The sequence below is a fragment of the Ammospiza caudacuta genome, chromosome 19, assembly GCF_027887145.1.
Source record: "Ammospiza caudacuta isolate bAmmCau1 chromosome 19, bAmmCau1.pri, whole genome shotgun sequence".
In the NCBI taxonomy this organism is placed as follows: Eukaryota; Metazoa; Chordata; class Aves; order Passeriformes; family Passerellidae; genus Ammospiza; species Ammospiza caudacuta.
The window spans coordinates 2,825,637-2,849,470 of record NC_080611.1 but is presented as its reverse complement, the minus strand read 5'-3'; the positions used below and the strand labels follow the sequence as shown (position 1 = coordinate 2,849,470).

Below are 23,834 nucleotides of genomic sequence, written 5' to 3'. Positions count from 1 at the left end.
ATCCTTTTCTTTAGGTCTCCCTTTAGAGCAATCTGATGTTGTTCATTGCACTGGAAATAAATTAATCTTTACTCAGAAGTTTATTTAAGAGAGATTCGACTCAGTCTCCAATTCCCTCCTTCAAGAGCAGCAGATGGCCTCAAGCCAGAGGAACAGACCAGGCTTCCAAGAGCCATCTGCACCCATCTGATTGCTGTTCGACTGCCTGGGCCTGACATTACTAATTATATTTACCCATTATTTCTTCTGACTGCAGAGATGGTTCTGCTGGGTCAGATGATTGGACTCAGAAACAATAGCCAGAAAAAAAATTAAAAACCAGTTGGGACAGTGGGGTTCAGGCTTGCCTGAGGCCAAAAAGCCCAACTCAACCCAACCCAGACCATCCTGCAGCCAGACCACGGCCTCATGCACTGTAACACAATCAACAACACAAAAACAAATGATATCACAAGCCCTGGTGTCTGGATCAGAAAATAAACAAGTGCTTCAACATAATGCACACACCCCACACGGGCAGGGCCAAGAAGAAGAAAGCAGCAAACCTCAGGGGATATTCAACAAAGCCAGGGCAACTCTTAAACACACCAAGAACTTGTCAAAACTCCCATTGATGTCTGCATAATCCTTCCTGCAGATGTCCCAGTGCTGCCATGGCCATTGAGGATGGAGATTTCATGCCACCATCCTGAGTCATGCTCAGCCTTCTCCTGCCTGGCCCGAGCTGTGTGCTGGGCCCCACAGAGACCCAGATGTGCTGCAGGGACTGCACAGCTCTGCCCTGGACACCCAAACTGGGCAGGTGCTCAGACACACCTCCCCTGAAGGTGGGGGTGAAGAGAAGGGTGAGCCCCCAATGTCACAGACATCTTTTCATAAAAATCCTTTCTTTTAGGATTTGTCCTTTCTGGGAAGCTGAGGCCCCAGAAGAAAAATGTAAACAATAACTATCTGCTGATGTGAAATGCAATAGGTGCACCTGTGATTGGCTCATGTTCCATGTTTACAATTAAGGGCCAATCACAGGACCAAGCTTGGGGACAGATTCTCAGAGAGCTCTCTTGTTTTTAGATTCCTATTCTATTCTTAGCTTAGCAAGCTTCTGAACTTTTCTGTCTATTCCTATTAGCATAGTCATAATGTATTATATATCATATATTAATAAATCCAGCCTTCTGATCATGAAGCAAGATTCTCGTCCTTCTCTCTCACCCTGAGGAACCCTCACAAGTTGTGCAATACCCCCAACATCTCACTAGGTCTGAGGCTCCAGGTCTGCTTATCCCTGGATTGCAATTTCTGGCAGGTCCCTGCTGCAGGAGAAGCTCTGGGGCTTGGAGAGCATTCTCTGACTTTTTAGCTCAAGCAGCATTTGTGAACTACCCTGAATGACAAAGGAGAGCAGGGAGGTGTAGTGAAACCATCAACTTTAGCCAGGGCCCTGTGGAGGATCTGAATGCTGACACAGCAGCAAAGAAGCTTCCTGACTCCAGGGACATCCGCCCTATAACTTATCCCTATAGCCATGTAAGGCAGTGTCTTGTTAACCCTGCTATTGGTCACTTATGGCCTATTACAGCGACCTCAGGAGGTCTCCATGGTGAGAGAAGGACGAGAATCTTGTTTCTTGATCAGAAGGCTGGATTTATTGATATATGATATATAATACATTATTACTATACTAATAGGAATAAGGAGAGAAGTTGCAGAGCTGCTAAGCTAGGAATAGAATAGAAAGAATCTACAACAAATTTCTGTGTCCAGGGACTCCGTCCCCAGCTTGCTCCTGTGATTGGCCCCCAATTGTAAACACATGGAACATGAACCAATCACAGGTGCATCTCACAGCAGCTGATAACAATTGTTTACATTCTTCTTCTGGGGCCCTTGCTTCCCAGAAGATGCACAATCCCAAAGAAAGGATTTCTGTGAAAAAATGTCTGCGACAATGGTCCCTCTAACACCTTTGCCATTGGTCAGGATTGGAACCAGGCCAAGGGTATAAAAGTAGCATACTGTACCCCTACTAACTGGGAAGAAGAAGAGCTGAGACCCTTCACGGACCCCTCCAATAAAGCCACATTCGTGGAACAGCCAGTGTCTTCTGTTTCTCCTCTCTCTACCGTCTGCTGGAGCTTTAGGCCAAGGGAAAGCTACCTAGCAAGCAAAGCTGAAATCACAAGAGCTGCCTAATGACTGAGGGCTGAATATTCCCTGCTTGCCAGGGGCTGACCCGCGGCCTTGGTCTGAGAGCGAGCTGGCCTCTGGCACGCAGTGCCCCTGGGGACTGAGCTCTGGAGCTGTAATAACCTGCCCAAGGATGAGACCAATTAAGGCTCATTTAGGGAGGGACTGAAGAGCTCCAGGAGCCGAGGTGTCCGTTCCCTCTGCAGGCACTGCCGCTGCACCAGAGGCACCCTCGGCCCTGCAGGTTTAACCTCACTCGGCAGGAGACAATTCTCCTGTCTGTCGTGATGTCTCCAAAGGTAATGCAGCCTAATGAGACAACACAGATTGCTGGCAAAACACAGGCACCAGCGTGCCCTGGCCCTGCTCCAAGGGCTTCATCCCATTTTGTCGTGCTGGAGGAGCTGACCCATCGTAGATAAGTGATAACAGCAGCTTTATCAGAGCCCAGCAGCCCAACAGCTGCATCACTGCCTCCCTTCACACACTGGGGAATGCATTTCCCCAGCACCCAGAGCAAACCACTTGCTCTACCAGCCTTCCCCAGACCCCACAGAGGTTTCTGGCAGCCAGTGAGCAGTTTACAGCCCCAAGCAAGTGCTGACCAGCTGGAATCAATGCAGAGCAATGAAATCAGAGGAAATGACCTGTAAATTGCAGTGATTCCAAATAAACCTGCAATTTAGATCCATTGTTTAGAGTGTCTGCTCACAGACTGTATCCCTGGTAGCTTAATTACTTGTGTGTTTGCCTTGAGAAGTACAGCTCTAACAGTGGAACACTTAAATCCAGCTCAGGAGTTTCTGCTTCACTGTCCTCCTGGCCTGCTCCTGCTTGTTCTCTGCTGCCCAGCCCTATTAACTGCTGTAGTATCTCCCCGGATTGCCTGTACAACACATCTGGGGGAAGCTGGAGCCTTGCTGAAGTCATTCCTTCCCCACGAGCTAGGCAGAAATCAGAATTTCATCCTCTGAACCCACCGAGTATGCATTCTTAATTTCTTTGCATTAAATAACCCCTGCCTTGGCCCTTTCTGGCTAAGTCCAGCCTCAGGTGGAGCCCAGAGCAAATCCTCCAGCGCCACAAATTCAGTGAGTATGTTTTGCCACCTTTACTGGCTTTGCTGAGTCGGGGGATCTGGGAATGATCCAGACTCATCTTGGGTATCTGAGATGGCAGCAGAAAGAGAGCTCAGACAACGCCTGCTAAGTCAGCCAGCACTAAGGAGCTACAATATTATACTCAGCCTTTTCTCCTATGGACAATTTCCCCAAACTTGCTAAATCTGCCTGTGAAGAACAGACTGAAACGACCTGATTATTTTTCAAAGGACCTAGCTTAAATAACAGAATCAGGGATTGGAAATATCATTGAAGTCCGGGGAAGACAGGACTCTGGAAAGGCTCGGCTGTGGTGTGGGTGATACAGTGAGATGAGAACTGGGGAAGATCTGTTCTTGCAGGGCCCTGAACCAAGGAGATGCACGCTCTGATTGATTCAATTACTGCCTGTCCCAGAAAGGCCTTGAGGCTTTTTCTTAGGACCAGCACCAGAGAGTAAACCCAGATTCAAAATCCTGCAGAAGCAGAGCGAAAGCAGCGTCGGGTGGTGTGGGGCAGTGTTCTGTAGCTGCAGAGCAGGGCTGGGAGCGCTGCCCAGGGGCAGGCAGGGCTGCAGGGCTGCAGGTGCCAGCTCACCCCATCCCCTGTGCCCACAGCACATCTCGATGGTGCTGCAGGGGCTGCACACTGCAGGTGCCAGCTCACCTCAGCCCTGTGCCCACAGCACATCTCGATGGGGCTGCAGGGCTGCACACTGCAGGTGCCAGCTCACCTCAGCCCTGTGCCCACAGTGCATCTCGATGAGGCAGGCAGGGCTGCACACTGCAGGTGCCAGTTCATCCCATCCCCTGTGCCCACAGCGCATCTCGATGGGGCTGCAGGGCTGCACACTGCAGGTGCCAGCTCTCCTCAGCCCTGTGCCCACAGCGCATCTCGATGAGGCAGGCAGGGCTGCACCCTGCAGGTGCCAGCTCTCCTCAGCCCTGTGCCCACAGTGCCCGGCGATGGCGCTGCCAGGGCTCTGGCACACTTTGCTCGCGCTGCAGCCTCCGAGCCACGCGAAGCTTCTCGCTCCAGCCCCGCGGCGTCAGCGCACAGCAAACGGCAAAGGGACGTGCTCCTGTCAGGCTGCGTTAGCGGGTTCCTGAGCAGCATTCCTGCAGTGCTCCTTCTCTCACACGGCAGCCTTGCCTTGTGCTTCCCGGGCCTCTCTCTGCCTAAAGAGAGAGGTCTTGGCTTGCAGGATCCTGCCGCAGCCCCCCAGAGATGCTGGTTCAGAGCAGAGTGCCTTTCCCTGCCCTGTTTATCCATTCCCCCGCGCCTCTGGAGCACCTCAGCACCCATGCCATGGCTGGAGGGCATCAGGGGGGCTCTGCAGGGCTCTCCCCACTTTGGACAGAGTGATTCCTCGCCACACTCTGTTGTACAGATTCGTCCCTGAACTGCTCTACTCCCTTTCTGGTTTCCCCTTCCAACTGACACTGACTTTAGCTGGGCAGATCCTCCTGTGACAGATTTCTGTGTCAGCACTCTGGGGTTCCTCATTCCTGCCCGCTCTCATCATGACCTTCCGCTCCTGGAGGATGTTCACACGCTGCTGTTTGTTTGGGGCTGAGGCTCTGAGCTGGAGCCATCCCCTTTGCAAACCCCTCATTGACAGAGTCCCACTCAGCCAGGACCCCTTCACACAGCAGGTGAGAGGAGAAGTATCAGAGTAAAACCCCATGTGGGAGTCGCAGTGCTGATGTTGGGCTGCTGTAAATGACTGCTGTGTCCTCAGGGGATGGAAGGAGATCTTCCACGGACGCAGTCAGGAGCTCTCTGGGGTGTGACACAGTCCTGGGGACTGCCATGATGGGGAGAAAGTGGCCTCACTCTGTTCTGGGGGTCCCAGCCCCTGCACTGGACTGAGCAGCTTCTCATCCTGCCCAGGACCCAAACCTGGAAAAGAGGGAAATGACACGTCCCATCTGATGGGGATGTGATAGTAATGACACAGCACGGATGTGGCTTGAGAAATTCCCCAGCAACTCAACCAAAGTGGCTCTTGGAAGAAATGCTTCTGTCTGCTTTCAGGTAACTGAGCTGCCCCCAAATTCTCATGCAGCAAATACCTTGGTAGGACCTTCCCTGTCCCATTCCATCCAGAGTCTCCACCTCTGAGCCACTTCTCCCAGTCCTCCTCTCACTCCAAGGGAAGGGTGGGAAGGATGCTCTGTGATTTTCCAGGAGTGGCAGGGATGCATCCCCAAGGAAGATGAGGTGGCTGGAGTGGGAAGTGTTTCAGCACAAAGCAGATTTGCCATCTCCAGGCACTTTTTGAATTCAGATCTTGGTGTTACCTGCAGCGTTTTGGCTCACAACCAGCCAGCTGGGAAGGAAGGAGTTACTTGGTGACCCAAAGGGACACCCAGAGCTTCCTCTTGCCATGGCAAGGCATTGAGAGGGAAGGGGATTCTGAGGTTTGTGCTTTCTGCTCTTTCCAAAGGGCATATTGGAAGAAAGCCAGGGAAGTAGCTTTGCTTTGTGTATTTGCGTTTCTGAAACTTTTAATTTAATTCTGGAGAGAAACAGCGTTGTCACTCAAAATCCCACAGCTGTGCCAAAAAAAAAGGTGATTTGGGGAGGAAAAGAAGACTCTTTTGCCTAAGAAAACACAAAAAACAAGCAGCCCAGCTCAAGCTGGCAGCCCACTGCAGAGCCAGAGAGCAGCGGTGCAGGGGGTTGGATGGCTGCCCATCCTCCCAGTCCATCAGAGCTGGGGAGAAACCCAGCATCCCCACCAGTCCATCAGCAGGGCTTGACCTGCACTCTGCCCCAGCCCCTGCATCCTGCTCTGCCCAGGCCCTCTCAAAACTCCCCAAAATCCTGTGGGCTCTGTGCTGGGAAAGGGTTTTCGGTCCCTGCTGGGATGGGCATCACCGTGGAGGAACCTGCTGCATTTTGGCATTTTCCTGGGAACTCAGTGACTATTTCAGAGAAAAAGCAGAGTCTCTGTCATGGAACACCCCAGGGTGAGTCATGAGTGGTGGGTAAAGGGGAGGAAGTGGCTGTCTTAAAAAGAAGATATCCAGGGTCTGTGGGTAATCACTGCCCAAAGAAGTGGCAGGAGAGCACAGCTTGGAAAACTGTTAGGACATCCATGTGTGAGTGGGCCTGGCTTCATCCTGAAGGATTTTTTGTGAAAAACCACCGGGAAAATTCCACCTCAGGAGCAAGAATCTGGAAAATGAGGATTTTCTTGGTTTGGACCCTTTTCCTCATGAGAGCCACGAGCACAGGTCAGTAAATCTGTGTCAGGGGTTTTGGCAGAGCTGTGGAGAGGCTGGGGCTGAGGCAGACCAGGATGCTCACTGTGGTCATGGCAAAAGACTGGCTGATCCCAAACCTTTCCTCTGGTAGTTGCAGGTGTGATCTCTGAGATTTTCTTGTTCCCTGCCATGTGAACCCTGGGAATAAGGCTTTTCATTTTTCCACTAACACACACCCTTGATGGGGGCTGTTTTATTAATGACTGGTGACATGTCAGCTCAGCACTGCTCACAGTGGGTGCACAGGCACAGCCTCCCTCGGGCTGCAGCCCCGGGGCTCAGACCCTCCATGGCTCCCAGGCATTGCCAGAATGGGTTTACAGCTCCTCTCTCTGTCCCCTGCAGGTGGCTGGGCAGTGACAGGCCCCAGGCAGGTGACAGTAGAGCAGGGCAGCTCACTGGCCCTGTCCTGCAGCTACAATCCACGCTACAAGCTCAGCTTCAAGTACTGGTGCCGCAAAAACTCCCTCTGGCCTTGCCTGACCTCCGTGATCCAAACCGACGGCTCAGAGGTGACAGTGACACGGGACAGGGTGTCCATCAGGGACAACCACACAGCGAATTCATTCACGGTGACCCTGAGCAGTGTCACAGCCGGGGATGCAGGCCGGTACTCCTGTGGGGTGAAGAAGAAAGTGGGGATCAGCCGAGGGCACAGCACCGAGGTGATGGTGTCTGCAGGTAAAACAGGGCTGGAAGCAAAGCTGCCATTAAACTCCCCCCTTGCTCCTCTTCCTCCTTTGCAGCGCTCAGGGCATTGCCCGGATACCTCCATAACCACCCCTGCACCTGCATTGCTGAAGTCTCAGGGACAGAGGCTCCTGTGCATGGTGCTGGGCAGAGGTTGTGGGGGATCTCCTTTGTTCTGACTCTGTTTTCTCTAGCAGCTGCTTCAAACACAACTGAGGACAGCAACCTGAGCCCATTGACCACCAATCCTCTGTGTCCCAGGGGCTGTGGGGAGCCTCCAGTGCTGTGAGTCAGGGTTTGGGATCCAGGAAAGCACCAAAAAAAGCATCCCCTGGGCAAAACGTTCCTTTCCCATCACCCAGCTTTGAGTTCCCAAGGAGCATCCTGGGGACAAGCGGGGCAGCTGGCAGGCATGCGAGTGCCCCAGTCCCCATCCTCATTCCCCAGAGCCTAATAAAGCTCTAGCACAACCCCCTTTTTCCTACACAGGTCCCAGCCCAGTGTCATCCACTTGCTGCTTCTGCTCAGCATCAAGGTGCCCGTGGCATTGGCTGTGATTGGAGGGGCAGCGTGGGTGAGGAGCCGGGGCGGGAGCCGGGAGCAGGAGATGCCGCAGCTCTTGGGGGCATCCAGCAGCACCAGCACACGGGGCTGCCCCCCCGTCCCGAGCCCCTCCGAGCCCCAGCGACGCCCTCCTGCCCCCCCGGCCCCCGCCCTGCCGGGGCCGCGCCTCCCCTCACGGCCGCCCCGTGCCGGGAGCTGCTCGGCTCCGGGCACTGCCGGCCCTGGGAAGCCTCGGCCCCTCCTGGCAGCCCCTGCGCTGCGCAGGGAAGGGTTTGGGCTGCAGGGAGCCGCTGGCTGTTGAGCTGCAGCTGCAAACCGAAGACAATTTTACAATAAAGGCTGGGTATCCTGCAGGGCTGTGTCTGCTTGTCTGTCTGTCTGTCTGTTTGCTCCTTCCTTCAGCTGCCAGCACTGCCCGGGATGCCCATGGCAGCCAAAGCTGATGCACACACCTGTGTGGGGACATGCTGCATTGTGCCTGGGGGAAGGACATGGGGTCACAGGGGCCGTGCAGGCTCCACCATGGCCCAGCTGAGCTTCCTCATGGGGAGAGGAGCCCTCAGCCCCAGCAGCCTCAGCCCTGACACCTCTGCCTGCTAGGTCCTTGCACGTTTTCGCCCCACGGCAACATTGACCACCACGTCGGGGCCTGGTACGACACTGCGGGAGGAGGTTTCACCTGAGCGCGACAGGAACACGGGGCCCGTCTGGAACCCGCTCCATCCATCCTTCCCCCGCGTCTGCAACCCCGACGCTCTCTCCGGACGCTGCTCAGGAGACCCGCGGCTCTTTCCGCTCCTTCCCAGCGCTGGCCGGGCTGCAGCTGCTGGCGCTGCTGGCCATGAGCGCGGCCGTGCTCTGGGTCAGCGTGCGGGGCCGCTGGAGCCGTGCAGGGACCCCACGGCCCGGCCGGCGCCGCTCGACCCCGAGAGCCCCGGTCCCGACGGCGCGGGCAGGGGGAGGCCGCACCGGGGCCCCGCCGGGCCCTCCCCGCTTCCCCCGCCGGCTCCAACAAACGCTCCCGCGGCCCCGACCCTCGCATCCCCGGCGGCCCCGCTGCCCCGCAGTCCCGGTTCCCCTTCTCCGCCCCAACGGGGCGATGGCGCCGCAGGGGCGGCCCCGGGGGCGGGCCGAGCTCCGCCGAGAGCAGCCGGGAGCGGCACCGGCCGAGCCCCGGTACCCGCAGCGGCCATGCAGCTCCTGCCTCTGCTCGCCTGGGCGCTGCTGCCAGGTAAGGCCGCGCCCGAGCCCCGCCTGCCGGGCCCGCGCCGTCGGGCGGGAGGCGCCGCTGCGGCGGCTGCACTGCCGCGGCTCCGTGTGTCTCCACAGGCTGCGGGGCAGTGGCGGGGCCCGGCACCGTGCGGGGGCTCCTGGGCGGTTCCCTGTCGGTCACCTGCACGTACCGGCCGGGCAGGGAGGAGTTCCCGAAGTTCTGGTGCATACCAAGTACATGGACTGTTTATACCTGTGCTGAGGACATCGTCATCACCTCAGAGTCGCAGCCCGAGGTGCTGCAAGGCCGGTTCTCCATCCGGGACAACCGCAAACAACGGGCATTCACGGTGACGGTGGATGATCTGGCCAAGGAGGACGTGGGCACCTTCCGCTGTGGAGTGCGAAGGGGAATACTTTCGCGTGATGAGACTGCTGATGTGAAGGTGATCGTGCTCCCAGGTCAGTCCCTGCACGAATCCATGATGGCAACAGCGACAACAGGTTTGGGGCGCTGGGGGCAGACCGAGGGTGGAGGTGTCACTCCGAGAGGGGAAGATGGAGAGGGAGACGGTGCCCATGTGGCACTCCCTGCATCCATCCCTCCTTCGCATCTGCCACCCCGCCCCTCCAGCCGGACCAAGCACACACACCGCTTGCTCACAGTGACTGTGGAGGGTCTGGGCGAGGAGGACAAGGGCACCTTCAGGTGCGGGCTGTGAATGGGAATGGAGCTGCTTGATGAGATTGCTGCTGTGAAGGGGATCGCGTTCTTGTGTCAGACTCTGCACGTTCCCCCACAGCAGCAGTGACCCCCACGTCGCGGAACTGGGGACAGACGGCGGGAGGAGGTTTCACCCGGAGCGTGACAGGAACCCGGGGCCCGGACGCTCCTCAGGAGACCCGCGGCTCTTTCCGCTCCTTCCCAGCGCTGGCCGGGCTGCAGCTGCTGGCGCTGCTGGCCATGAGCGCGGCCGTGCTCTGGGTCAGCGTGCGGGGCCGCTGGAGCCGTGCAGGGACCCCACGGCCCGGCCGGCGCCGCTCGATCCCCGAGAGCCCCGGTCCCGACGGCGCGGGCAGGGCGAGGCCGCACCGGGGCCCCGCCGGGCCCTCCCCGCTTCCCCCGCCCGCTTCAATAAAGCCTTCCTGACCCCGCTCCTTATCCCTGCCTCGTCTGCTCGGCGGCCCCGCTGCCCCGCAGTCCCCGTTCCCCTTCTCCGCCCCAACGGGGCGATGGCGCCGCGGGGGCGGCCCCGGGGCCGGCCGAGCTCCGCCGAGAGCAGCCGGGAGCGGCACCGGCCGAGCCCGGGGCGGGTCCCTCTCCATCGCCTGCTCGGACCCGCCGGGCCGGGAAAAAAAGGCGAAACCGTGGGGAAGGCGGCAACGCTTTCTGTTGTACCGCTGACACCATCGACAGTGCGGGCTCCATGCCCGAGGTGGAGAAGGCCCCGTTCTCCATCCGGGACAACCGCAAACACCGTGGCGTTCACGGTGACCGTGGAGCGTCTGTCCCAGGAGGACACTTGCACCTTCGTCTGGGGGATGTGAACGGGAATTTCGTCGTTTGGGAATGTCCTCGTTTGACGGCAGTGCTGCTGTGAGGATGGTCGCGGTGCCAGGTCAGCACTTGTGCAGCCCCGGTCCAGCCCGGGTGTGTCCTGTACCGAGGGCCGGCAGCGCTGGCTGCAGTGCGGCAGCGTGGGTGAGGAGCCGGGGCGGGAGCCGGGAGCAGGAGATGCCGCAGCCCTTGGGGACATCCAGCAGCACCAGCACACGGGGCTGCCCCCCCGTCCCGAGCCCCTCCGAGCCCCAGCGACGCCCTCCTGCCCCCCCGGCCCCCGCCCTGCCGGGGCCGCGCCTCCCCTCACGGCCGCCCCGTGCCGGGAGCTGCTCGGCTCCGGGCACTGCCGGCCCTGGGAAGCCTCGGCCCCTCCTGGCAGCCCCTGCGCTGCGCAGGGAAGGGTTTGGGCTGCAGGGAGCCGCTGGCTGTTGAGCTGCAGCTGCCAACCGAAGACAATTTTGCAATAAAGGCTGGGTATCCTGCAGGGCCGTGTCTGCTTCTGTCAGTCTGTCTGTGTTCCTGCTCGTTCCTTCAGCTGCCAGCACTGCCCCCGGGATGCCCATGGCAGCCAAAGCTGATGCACACACCTGTGTGGGGACATGCTGCATTGTGCCTGGGGGAGGGACATGGGGTCACAGGGGCCGTGCAGGCTCCACCATGGCCCAGCTGAGCTTCCTCATGGGGAGAGGAGCCCTCAGCCCCAGCAGCCTCAGCCCTGACACCTCTGCCTGCTGGGTCCTTGCACGTTTTCGCCCCACGGCAACATTGACCACCACGTCGGGGCCTGGTACGACACTGCGGGAGGCGGTTTCACCTGAGCGCGACAGGAACACGGGGCCCGTCTGGAACCCGCTCCATCCATCCTTCCCCCGCGTCTGCAACCCCGACGCTCTCTCCGGACGCTGCTCAGGAGACCCGCGGCTCTTTCCGCTCCTTCCCAGCGCTGGCCGGGCTGCAGCTGCTGGCGCTGCTGGCCATGAGCGCGGCCGTGCTCTGGGTCAGCGTGCGGGGCCGCTGGAGCCGTGCAGGGACCCCACGGCCCGGCCGGCGCCGCTCGACCCCGAGAGCCCCGGTCCCGACGGCGCGGGCAGGGCGAGGCCGCACCGGGGCCCCGCCGGGCCCTCCCCGCTTCCCCCGCCGGCTCCAACAAACGCTCCCGCGGCCCCGACCCTCGCATCCCCGGCGGCCCCGCTGCCCAGCAGTCCCGGTTCCCCTTCTCCGCCCCAACGGGGCGATGGCGCCGCGGGGGCGGCCCCGGGGGCGGGCCGAGCTCCGCCGAGAGCAGCCGGGAGCGGCACCGGCCGAGCCCCGGTACCCGCAGCGGCCATGCAGCTCCTGCCTCTGCTCGCCTGGGCGCTGCTGCCAGGTAAGGCCGCGCCCGAGCCCCGCCTGCCGGGCCCGCGCCGTCGGGCGGGAGGCGCCGCTGCGGCGGCTGCACTGCCGCGGCTCCGTGTGTCTCCACAGGCTGCGGGGCAGTGGCGGGGCCCGGCACCGTGCGGGGGCTCCTGGGCGGTTCCCTGTCGGTCACCTGCACGTACCGGCCGGGCGGGGAGGAGTTGCCGAAGTTCTGGTGCATACCAAGTACATGGACTGTTTATACCTGTGCTGAGGACATCGTCATCACCTCAGAGTCGCAGCCCGAGGTGCTGCAAGGCCGGTTCTCCATCCGGGACAACCGCAAACAACGGGCATTCACGGTGACCGTGGATGGTCTGTCCAAGGAGGACGCGGGCACCTTCCTCTGTGGAGTGCGAAGGGGAATACTTTCGCGTGATGAGACTGCTGATGTGAAGGTGATCGTGCTCCCAGGTCAGTCCCTGCACGAATCCATGATGGCAACAGCGACAACAGGTTTGGGGCGCTGGGGGCAGACCGAGGGTGGAGGTGTCACTCCGAGAGGGGAAGATGGAGAGGGAGACGGTGCCCATGTGGCACTCCCTGCATCCATCCCTCCTTCGCATCTGCCACCCCGCCCCTCCAGCCGGACCAAGCACACACACCGCTTGCTCACAGTGACTGTGGAGGGTCTGGGCGAGGAGGACAAGGGCACCTTCAGGTGCGGGGTGTGAATGGGAATGGAGCTGCTTGATGAGATTGCTGCTGTGAAGGGGATCGCGTTCTTGTGTCAGACTCTGCACGTTCCCCCACAGCAGCAGTGACCCCCACGTCGCGGGACTGGGGACAGACGGCGGGAGGAGGTTTCACCCCGAGCGTGACAGGAACCCGGGGCCCGGACGCTCCTCAGGAGACCCGCGGCTCTTTCCGCACCTTCCCAGCGCTGGCCGGGCTGCAGCTGCTGGCGCTGCTGGCCATGAGCGCGGCCGTGCTCTGGGTCAGCGTGCGGGGCCGCTGGAGCCGTGCAGGGACCCCACGGCCCGGCCGGCGCCGCTCGATCCCCGAGAGCCCCGGTCCCGACGGCGCGGGCAGGGCGAGGCCGCACCGGGGCCCCGCCGGGCCCTCCCCGCTTCCCCCGCCCGCTTCAATAAAGCCTTCCTGACCCCGCTCCTTATCCCTGCCTCGTCTGCTCGGCGGCCCCGCTGCCCCGCAGTCCCCGTTCCCCTTCTCCGCCCCAACGGGGCGATGGCGCCGCGGGGGCGGCCCCGGGGCCGGCCGAGCTCCGCCGAGAGCAGCCGGGAGCGGCACCGGCCGAGCCCGGGGCGGGTCCCTCTCCATCGCCTGCTCGGACCCGCCGGGCCGGGAAAAAAAGGCGAAACCGTGGGGAAGGCGGCAACGCTTTCTGTTGTACCGCTGACACCATCGACAGTGCGGGCTCCATGCCCGAGGTGGAGAAGGCCCCGTTCTCCATCCGGGACAACCGCAAACACCGTGGCGTTCACGGTGACCGTGGAGCGTCTGTCCCAGGAGGACACTTGCACCTTCGTCTGGGGGATGTGAACGGGAATTTCGTCGTTTGGGAATGTCCTCGTTTGACGGCAGTGCTGCTGTGAGGATGGTCGCGGTGCCAGGTCAGCACTTGTGCAGCCCCGGTCCAGCCCGGGTGTGTCCTGTACCGAGGGCCGGCAGCGCTGGCTGCAGTGCGGCAGCGTGGGTGAGGAGCCGGGGCGGGAGCCGGGAGCAGGAGATGCCGCAGCTCTTGGGGGCATCCAGCAGCACCAGCACACGGGGCTGCCCCCCCGTCCCGAGCCCCTCCGAGCCCCAGCGACGCCCTCCTGCCCCCCCGGCCCCCGCCCTGCCGGGGCCGCGCCTCCCCTCACGGCCGCCCCGTGCCGGGAGCTGCTCGGCTCCGGGCACTGCCGGCCCTGGGAAGCCTCGGCCCCTCCTGGCAGCCCCTGCGCTGCGCAGGGAAGGGTTTGGGCTGCAGGGAGCCGCTGGCTGTTGAGCTGCAGCTGCAAACCGAAGACAATTTTGCAATAAAGGCTGGGTATCCTGCAGGGCCGTGTCTGCTTCTGTCAGTCTGTCTGTGTTCCTGCTCGTTCCTTCAGCTGCCAGCACTGCCCAGAATGCCCATGGCAGCCAAAGCTGATGCACACACCTGTGTGGGGACATGCTGCATTGTGCCTGGGGGAAGGACATGGGGTCACAGGGGCCGTGCAGGCTCCACCATGGCCCAGCTGAGCTTCCTCATGGGGAGAGGAGCCCTCAGCCCCAGCAGCCTCAGCCCTGACACCTCTGCCCGGTGCACCAAATGCCATCTCCAGCATAGCAATAGCCAGGCAAGGCTGTCCTTCCACAACTCTGCCCCCACTCAGCAGCTGCAGGGGACACAGGGGGAGGCCTGGAGGGACCTGATCAGAGCATGGGGCTACTGAGGCATAGAGGGGCTGTGCTGGCAGGAGAAGTGGATGCTCCTGCCCAGCTGCACTGTGATAAGGCCTTGGAGTTACCCATTTCATTGCCCTGGGAAGGACAGGGTGGCTGTGCAGGAGCACTGCCCAGCCTGGGGGATTGTCTGGCCTTCAGGTGGTCCCTGTGCTGTGCTGAGCTACTGTGAGAGTCTGTCCAAAATATCTTTCATTTTTGCCTCACAATTGTCATGAATACCACCGCAAAGTTAAAATCTGTTGAGCCAGTGGGGAGGGAAAGTCATATGCCTGTTAGCTCAGTGTGTTCACAGGTGGTGTTGGCAGAACATGCCATGCTGAACTTGAAGGGGGCATTCTGCCCTTTCTGAACAAAGGATCTGGACTTTCTCCCTACCTCCTGGCCTGGCTGGTCTGAGCTCTGGGATGGTTCCCCCCCTCCAAGAGAAGACCCCTCTCGCCTGCCTTCAACCACCGTGACAGACAAACAGAGATGTAAGCTTCTTCATCAAGGAACCAAGACAAGAAATCCCCATGCAAGAAAACCCCCCTCGCACCTTATTCCAGAGACTGGGACTGAACACCCCCCCCAGCTCGGGGGAGGTGTGCACGAAGGGGGGAAAGACTGCCCAGAATAAACGCACCTGCGAGCATTGGGCCATGAAAACAACGACTCTGTGTACTGCCCCTTTTTTCTGTTCTTTCCCCTCCTTGGAGACCTTTGTTTCGGCTCCCCTTCTCCCCAACGAAAAAGAGTATAATTTGGGGTGCAATTCAGCCGTGCCTTTGAGATCTCCCTGGATGTGCCCCAGTGAGCTTCGACGGCTGGACCCCGAAGGACGAAAGCGGCGCCATATCTTGGTAGCTATACCCACCCCGTCCTGCTTTCCTCCCACTTCCCCTATCTTACCCTTTTCTTCCCCAGATCCTCTCACCAACGCATATCAGTTGTGGTTACTTCAATAAAACTGCAATTTGTTGATTTGTTACTGCAAACCCCCTGTGCCTTGCTGGTGATTTTTGCACCAAAAGTCATCGTGTCACCCATCCACAAGGAAGGACCGCGACGGCTACCTCTGCCCCTGGGTGCCCTGCCTGGCCACAGGGGCTGGGCAGTGTGGCACTGAGAGGCAGGCTGTGTCCCCACATGGGGGCCAGGCTGGAGGAAGAAAGCAGAGACCCCGGGGGATGGCACAGGGGACAGTGCACAGCAAGTAACCTCAGTCACCAGCAGAATCCAAAATTCTAGGAAATAGAAACGCCATGGTCTTGCTGGATCTCCAACAGCAACGGAGGTGGTAGCAGAGGCAGAAGAGGAAGCAAAGCCCCAGGGACACAATGAATAGTTGCAGCAGGGCTGCCCCGACGTGTCCATGTGGCTGCTGCTGGCGCTGGCCTCGGCGCTGCTGCCAGGCCGGGCTGAGTGCCCGCCGGGGCTGGAGCCCCACGCTGCGCCCAGCAGGGGAAGCGGGAGGTGTCCGGGCAGCGGCAGCGCTGCCGTGGGTCTGCACAGGCTCCGGGACAGCGACAGGGCCGGCACCGTGCGGGGATTCCTGAGGGAAACCCTGCCGGTCCCTGCACGCACCAGCCTGGCCGGGAGACGCTGCCGAAATTGCGGAGCAAAGCGAGTACACGGAGCTGCTGTTCCCTGTGCCACGGGCATCGGCAGCACCGCGAAAGTGCAGCCCGAGGTGCGGCAGGGCGGCTTCTCCATCCCGAACAGCTCCGGGCATTACGGGGGACTGCGGAGCTCTGGCCAAGGAGGATGCGGGCTCGCTCCGCCGGGGGATGCCAAAGGGATTCATCCCTTCCCACGAGAGTGCTGATGTGGAGGTTATCATAACCCCAGTGGGTCTTTGCACGTGTTCCCCCCCACAGCAACAGTGACCCCCATGTATGGGGCCTGGGATCACCCTGCGGGAGGCGGTTTCACCTGAGCGCGACAGGAACACGGGGCCCGTCTGGAACCCGCTCCATCCATCCTTCCCCCGCGTCTGCAACCCCGACGCTCTCTCCGGACGCTCCTCAGGAGACCCGCGGCTCTTTCCGCTCCTTCCCAGCGCTGGCCGGGCTGCAGCTGCTGGCGCTGCTGGCCATGATTGCGGCCGTGCTCTGGGTCAGCGTGCGGGGCCGCTGGAGCCGTGCAGGGACCCCACGGCCCGGCCGGCGCCGCTCGATCCCCGAGAGCCCCGGTCCCGACGGCGCGGGCAGGGCGAGGCCGCACCGGGGCCCCGCCGGGCCCTCCCCGCTTCCCCCGCCGGCTCCAACAAACGCTCCCGCGGCCCCGACCCTCGCATCCCCGGCGGCCCCGCTGCCCCGCAGTCCCGGTTCCCCTTCTCCGCCCCAACGGGGCGATGGCGCCGCGGGGGCGGCCCCGGGGGCGGGCCGAGCTCCGCCGAGAGCAGCCGGGAGCGGCACCGGCTGAGCCCCGGTACCCGCAGCGGCCATGCAGCTCCTGCCTCTGCTCGCCTGGGCGCTGCTGCCAGGTAAGGCCGCGCCCGAGCCCCGCCTGCCGGGCCCGCGCCGTCGGGCGGGAGGCGCCGCTGCGGCGGCTGCACTGCCGCGGCTCCGTGTGTCTCCACAGGCTGCGGGGCAGTGGCGGGGCCCGGCACCGTGCGGGGCTCCCTGGGCGGTTCCCTGTCGGTCACCTGCAAGTACCGGCGGGGCTGGGAGACGTTCCCGAAATTCTGGTGCACACCAAGTACATGGACTGTTTATACCTGTGCTGAGGACATCGTCATCACCTCGGAGTCGCATCCCAAGGTGGTGCGGGGCCGGTTCTCCATCCGGGACAACCGCAAACAACGGGCATTCACGGTGACGGTGGATGATCTGTCCAAGGAGGACGCGGGCACCTTCCGCTGTGGGGTGCGAACGGGAAGATTTTTGCGGGATGAGAGCGCTGCTGTGAAGGTGATCGTGCTCCCAGGTCAGTACTTGTGGGCAGCAGGGCCCCCAGATCTATCATGGATGTGTGCTCCTCCAGCTGCTTGGAGCAGGGGCTGCAGTGTGGGCAGCCTAGAGCTGATGGGTGCCATGCAGGTGGGGCAGCCCCAGGGTGTGACATCAGAGTGCTGTAGGTGCCACCATCACTCATTCTTCTTTGTTCTATCCAGAGCCCCTTCTTTGCCCCCCCCGGTTCAGCCATCTCCATTACTGAGGTGTACTGTGCTCTCTGTGACCACCTTTCTTCCTCATTTGCTCTTGCTGGCCTTTTCTGTGCCGTCCTTGCCTTCCTGTATAACACTGGGTGTTCCTCATTGCACTGTGCTGCCCCATTTCCCACCTGGGACCTGCAGCACCTCTGGACACCAAGCCCTGGGCTTGGGAAACATCCCTCTCCATTGCCCTGCCAGGGATCAGCCTGAACAGCAGGACAATATATACGTGCTGTGACAATATATATGTGCTAGTACTATACTGGGCATGGGGTGCCCAGACCCCTTTCTGCAGGCTCAATCTGTTTTGTGCATGTTTTGGGGTGGACTGAGATGGTGAAAAGCTTCATGGGCAGAGGAAGGGTCTTACAGTACTCTGACCTCGAGATGTGCCCCCTGGATGTGGCAGAGGGGACCCTGAGAGAGAGTTTTCCTCCTGTGACAGCACGTATAGCACTTCTGACTCACTGCAAAACCCACAGCATCTTTCTCCTCAGAGATCAACCATGCCTCTCCTCTTTTTGTTACAGCTTCTTCCATCCCTCCATCATCGACCTACGTGACCACCACGTCCTCTGATCTCTTTCTCTCTGTACCAGGCCACACACAGACAATTTCCCAGGAGGAAATTTTGCAATCAACATCAAATCCCTCCACCCCTCAACCGTGAGTAGCAGCTCCTGCCTACAGCAGCCACTTTCCTCCATGAGCTCTCTGGTGCAGCTGGAGCCCTGAAAACATCGGACTCTTCAGGTCCCTTATAGGACCTCCCTTGAATGAGGATGCAGACCTCCTGTTTTTGCCTTTAGAGACTACTCCACGTGGAAAAATTCTTCTCTTTGAGGGTGGTGAGGTCCTGGCACAGGTTGCCCAGAGACATTGTGGATGCCTCATCCCTGGAAGTATTAAAGGCCAGGCTGGATGGGGCTCAGAGCAGCCTGGCCTAGTGGAAGGTGTCTCTTCCAGTGACAGAGGCCCCTTTAAGGCCCAATCTTTAAGGCCCCCTCTGACCCAAATAATTCTCTCATTCTATGACAGTAATTGTAGTGCCTCTAGTCACATGGGAGAAGTGGTTTCTGCCTGCAATACCGACCCCATTTCCTTCCCCAAAACTCAGTGAGACTGTTCGTGGGAAGCCAAGTGCTGCCCAGTGTCCTGTTCTTTGTAGTTACACACAGCCTGGTAGAGATAGTTGAAAAAGCATGAAACCAGTGGGTTAGATCTTCCCCTCTTCTCTCCTGCCTGTGGGAGGTGATGCTAGCAGCAGACAAAGCTGAGACTCTCCACCAGCACACTCAAGGGTGTACTGGCTCACCAACTTCCTGCTTGCCCATTACAAAGTTAACACAGAGTGGAGTTAAACCAGAGCAAATGCAGGAACCCATCCTTAAATCACTGAAGACACAGTGGCTCTCAGACCCAAGCATCCTTTTGCTTCTGCAGTTTTTGGTTTGCTCTGCTCCATGCCCAGCTGGCAGCCTGACCATCCCGTGCCTGCTGTGATGGGCAGGCCCTGCCACTCTACTGCCACAGCCCCTTTCTGTGTCCCCCACAGCTGCTTCCTGCAACCCTGCTCCGTGCTGGTTCATCCTGAGAAGCATGACAACATAAATTGTCTTCTTGATTCTTTTTTTCTTGCAGCTTGAGCGTGGTTGAGCACATCCTCACTCCAGCCATCATTGTGGTACTTTTTTTGCTTGCAGTGGCTGCTGGTGTTCTAGTAATACTCTCCAGAAAGAAGAAGGGTGAGTGAAATTGTCAGTGCCACTCACATCCTGTTTCTGTAACAGAGCCTGCTCTGCTTCCTTTATTTTTCCCCTCTGTTTCTTTTTCCTCCCCCATTGCCTTCCTGATCCATCCAGTTCCTCAGTGCATCGTTGAGACCTCCACCAGGAGGTTTCCTTCCCTCAAGGGAGCAGTGGGTCCATGCCATGGGTGCTGTCCCATGGGTGTTGTCCCCTGGGAGCAGGGGATGACAGCCCTTGGGGTGGGTGCTGCTGGGCACAGAATCTGCTTGAGTTTCTCTGGGCACCATCACTTGCATGGGCCAGGCTTACACTAGGCTCAATTCAAAGTTTAAGGCCAGTGTGAGGGCTGGGGAGGGACAGGAGAGGACATTGCCAGCTGGCAGGTGGGGTCTGGCTTTATTTGAAGAGGGGCTCCAGTTTAAATGGCTCATGGAGTGTCAGGTTCCTGTCTTGCTTTATGGCAAGATTTGCAGTGGCAGTGTGTTTTCTCAACACATTTCTTTTCCTCTGTTTTCACTCATGTCCAGCCACATCCATGCTTCATCCAGCCCTTTCTGGAGCAGCCATAGAGATGGACAGGACTTGCAGCATGTCACCTACAGTAAGGAAACCTCATGAGTTGCTGGGATTCTGTGCCCCAAGTTCACATGAAGAGGGGAAACATTGCACCCCGAGCTGCCAGAGCTGCTGCCTTCAGCCAGGTTCATGGCACTGGAGGCTGGGAGGGATCCTTTGGGCTCTGCTTGCCAACAGAAAGACACAACCAGGGACTTTCTGTGACCATCACAGAGTATTCCTGGGAAAGGAGTTTAGGATTGATCTGAGAGGTTTCTCTCCAAGCATGGGAGCTACTTCTCTGGGGCAAACAGCCTTGGAAACCTGCAGCAAATCACACCTGAAGTGCTGCAGGGTAGCTGATCCTTGCTTACTGCTTGGAAAGTATTTTCTGATTTTTTGCTGCCAGCTCTTGAAGAGGGGCTGGTGTCGTAAGAATTCCCCTGGGAAATGTTGAGCCAGGCCTTGCTTCAATTTTCATTTCCACCCAGTGCCCCTGCAGCCACCTCAGCACCCAGCACCCAGGACAGGCAGCAGGGTGGGAGGTGTTCCCACCCCTGTGGATGCAGGCAGGGAGTGGCAGCAGGGTGAGAGCTCATCCTTCTCCAGCAGGGAGCAGAAGCCTTGAACTATGCGGACCTTACCCACGGCCCGGCTGAGAGCCAGTACAGCAATGCTGAGGATTTGCACCGCCTGGAAAAAACGCTCCCAGTGGAGTACACAGAGGTCAGGCAGAGTGCTCAGGTAGGAGAATGCCAGGCACTGCCAAGCTGGAGGCGGTGGGAGGAAAGCTGGAGAAGGTGGGTGACAGAATGAGCAGCAGGATGGGCTGGGTGGGGAAGGAGGGGATTGCAAAGGGAAATGCCAAACCGGGGTCCAAGTGACCCTGGCTAATGTGGGTTCTCTCTCTGGTCCCTGTGGCTGCTCCTGGGTGCTTAAAACATCACAGAGAGGTTCCAGCAGACAGGATTTGCCTGGAGCAGCCCTACAAAGGATGTTTTTGTTTATCTCCCTCCTTTCCCAGCTTTCAGAAGAGGAAAAAGAGGCCTTATATGCCAGAGTGCAGAAGCCCAAGCCACAGCAGGAGCAGATCTATGCCAACATGCCATCAGCTCCACGGCCCAGTGAAGAGCTCTATGGCACAGTGTGGGGTAGATGAGCAAGCACCCAGCCCCATGGGCTGCTCCTGCTGCTGGCAGCACCAGTGAGACTTGCACAGAGGACATGGGGTTCATGTTCTGCTCAGGTAGGAGCCAGCTCCATAGCAGAGCTGCTGCTCTCCGAGGTTTGGATGTTTCTTTGAGGCAACATCAGAGAGGATGAGGTTGTGTGAGGCACAGAGAGGGTTGAAGATAAAGTCATGCCTTTGCAAATGCAATCTGGAGTCCTCATCCGTACAGCAGTGGGAATAAAGCTCTCCCCCTTGTAGTGGGGCAGGCCAGGCCAGAGACCCACCAGGCAGGGTGGGAGAGGTGCGTAGGGGAGGTGGGGCTGGGCTGGTGGGTGAGCTGCTCCCTTTGTCACCACTCAGCCCACTTGCTCCTTTGGCTGTGTTGCTCATGGGGGCTGAGGCTCCCAAACCCACTGCTCACCTCTGACATTTTTCATGCTGATGCCAGCTGGCAGCTCCTGGGAACCAGGACGGTGGGAAATGTTATATCCAGGTGCATTTGGTGGGGTGCTTATGTGGAGGGTGAGGTGTATCAGGCTCTTGGTGCAGAAATGGCATCTCCCCCACCCCCTGGTGCCACAGGCCCCCAGGTAATTTGCTCCTGCTCCTTCTCTCCCAGCACCCCTGAGGACCCCCAGCCTGGGAGCACACAGATGGGCTGTAACCATCACCTTGCCTTTCTCTGCTTTGCTGATAACCTTTTCTCTGGCACCCACTAAATACTTTCTGTGTGAATTGTTGCTGCTTTATCAGTGACAACAAGAATCTGATAGCGTTGGCCGTGGTGTGTGGCTGTGTTTGTACAGCAGGTTCCCACCTGCTAAAGGCTTTGTTGCAGAGTGTCACCCTGAAAGAAGGGAACCTGGTGCCCAGCAGTGTGAGAACTCAGATCTTTAAGGACAAGGACTCCTCCAGCACAAACCCACCAGCAGCTACTGCAGCATCACTCCCCACTGGAGCAGTCCATGTAGTCCTGCCCCTGGCATGCTGGTGCCCTCCCCCATGAGTGCTCACTCTTCTCCAGCCCAGTGCCAGGCAATTTATCCTTCCACTCCCACAAAGAACAGGCCATAGGGCTGGGTGTCCCTTTGTGGTGGGCTGGGAGCAAAAAACCTGAGCTCTTACACACACACATGGTTCCATGCAAGTGGTTTTGCACAAAGAGGTGAATTCTCCCCTGCCATGAGAATTTGGGCACTGTAGCTTTTTTGCAACCCACCTGGTGTCAGGGCAGGGATGCTGATTTATACCACAGCCAGGAGGAGGCTGAAGTGGGAGCTTCTCACTCTCTACAAATACCTGAAAGGAGGTGGTAGTCAGGTGTGGGTTGGTCTCTTCACTCAGGTAACAAGCAACAGGACAAGAGGAAACAGGACACCACAAAGGGAAACACCTCCACAAGTTGTGCCAGTGGAGGTTTAGATTGGATATTAGTGAGAATTTCTTCCAGGGCTGTGAAGGAAATGGTGGAGTCACAATCCCTGGAGGAGTCTAAAAGACATGTGGATGTAGCATTTGGGGACATGGTTTACTGGTGGCCTTGGTGGTGCTGGGTTAGTGGAAGATCTTGATGTTCTTAGGGGTCCTTTGCAGCCTAAAGAATTCTAGGCAGGGAGCCTTTTCCTGCTGGTGTGCAGGTGCTGATGCAGTCTTGTTGCTCTCAGCTCTTGAGGCACGGACTAAATTGCTCCTGTCAAAGGGGAAGTCCTGCTAGAGCTCAGCAGGCTGCTCAGAGCCCTTCCTCAGCCTGGGGAGGCCCCTGTTATCGAAAGTTCTTCCTCTCAAAGCCCTCAGGGGCACCGAGGCCGCCGTGTTCCCTGGCCTTTATCAGCAGAATCTGCCCACAAAGCTCCCAGGAGGTCATGGAGCTCCCAGGAGCTGCTATTGCCACCCAGCCACTGCTTCCTATTTCTGCTGCTGAAACACTTCCACCCCCAGGGGCTTTCACAGGGGAAAGGTGTGGGAGCTGGGGGTGCTCAGCCTGGGGAAGAGAGGGCTCCAAGGAGACCTCAGAGCCCCTAAAGGCCCCTCAGTGCCTAAAGGGGCCCAGGAGAGCTGACTGAGAACAAGGGCCCAGAGTGCCAGCACAAGGGGAATGGCTTCACAGTGTCACAGGCAGGGTTAGATGGGCTATTGAGAAGGAATTGTGCCTGGCAGGGTGGGCAGGCCCTGGCACACACACGGTGCCCAGAAAATCTGTGGCTGTCCTATCCCTGGAAGTGCCCAAGGGCAGGGTGGACGGGGCTTGGAGGAACCTGGGCTAGGGAAGGTGCCCCTGCCATGGCAGGGGGTGACACCAGTGTCACAGGCACACACAGCAGGGCACAGGTGGCCATGCACAACCACGTGTGTACCCCAGGGCACGCTCACATCGCTCACATTCACTCACACTCGTTCACACTCACATTGCCTCCCGTTCATTCACACACACACTCCTTCACAGTCACACATTCACTTTCATGCTCACACTCAAGTTCATTCACACAATCACACATTCATTTGCACACTCACATTCACTCACATTCATTCACTCATTTACTAACACACATTCATTCACCTCACATTAATTAGCTCACACTCACATTCATTCACTCTCACATTAATTAGCTCACTCTCACATTAATTAGATCACACATGAATTAGCTCACACTTGCTAATTCATTCACACATTTACATTAATTAGCTCACTCTCACACTAGTTAGCTCACATGTACTCACATGAATTAGCTCTCACATTAATTAGCTCACACTCACACTAATTAGCTCACACTCACATTCATTCACTCTCACTTTTACTCACATTAATTAGCTGTTCACCCACTAATTAGCTCACATTCATTCACTCTCACATTTAC

The 23,834-nt window shown here is 58.7% G+C and overlaps 4 protein-coding genes across 4 annotated transcripts; all 4 read left to right on the top strand.

Annotated features, from left to right (window-relative positions):
* Nucleotides 1-6,465: 6,465 nt before the first annotated feature.
* Nucleotides 6,466-8,496, top strand: LOC131566287 (protein CD300H-like). Its single transcript, XM_058817526.1, has 5 exons — nucleotides 6,466-6,529; nucleotides 6,905-7,240; nucleotides 7,447-7,534; nucleotides 7,739-7,998; nucleotides 8,414-8,496. The coding sequence occupies exons 1-5, from the start codon at nucleotides 6,478-6,480 to the stop codon at nucleotides 8,494-8,496; spliced, it is 819 nt and encodes a 272-aa protein (XP_058673509.1). The 5' UTR covers nucleotides 6,466-6,477.
* Nucleotides 8,497-9,004: 508 nt separating this feature from the next.
* On the top strand, nucleotides 9,005-10,175 carry LOC131566286 (CMRF35-like molecule 5). Its single transcript, XM_058817525.1, has 3 exons — nucleotides 9,005-9,044; nucleotides 9,143-9,487; nucleotides 9,829-10,175. Exons 1-3 carry the CDS (start codon nucleotides 9,005-9,007, stop codon nucleotides 10,173-10,175), a joined length of 732 nt encoding a protein of 243 aa, XP_058673508.1.
* Nucleotides 10,176-11,912: 1,737 nt separating this feature from the next.
* On the top strand, nucleotides 11,913-13,083 carry LOC131566285 (CMRF35-like molecule 5). The gene is made up of 3 exons (XM_058817524.1): nucleotides 11,913-11,952; nucleotides 12,051-12,395; nucleotides 12,737-13,083. Exons 1-3 carry the CDS (start codon nucleotides 11,913-11,915, stop codon nucleotides 13,081-13,083), a joined length of 732 nt encoding a protein of 243 aa, XP_058673507.1.
* Nucleotides 13,084-16,793: 3,710 nt separating this feature from the next.
* On the top strand, nucleotides 16,794-21,021 carry LOC131566221 (CMRF35-like molecule 5). Its single transcript, XM_058817446.1, has 7 exons — nucleotides 16,794-16,833; nucleotides 16,932-17,276; nucleotides 18,036-18,171; nucleotides 19,147-19,250; nucleotides 19,781-19,854; nucleotides 20,421-20,552; nucleotides 20,833-21,021. Exons 1-7 carry the CDS (start codon nucleotides 16,794-16,796, stop codon nucleotides 20,965-20,967), a joined length of 966 nt encoding a protein of 321 aa, XP_058673429.1. The 3' UTR covers nucleotides 20,968-21,021.
* The last annotated feature ends 2,813 nt before the right edge of the window (nucleotides 21,022-23,834 follow it).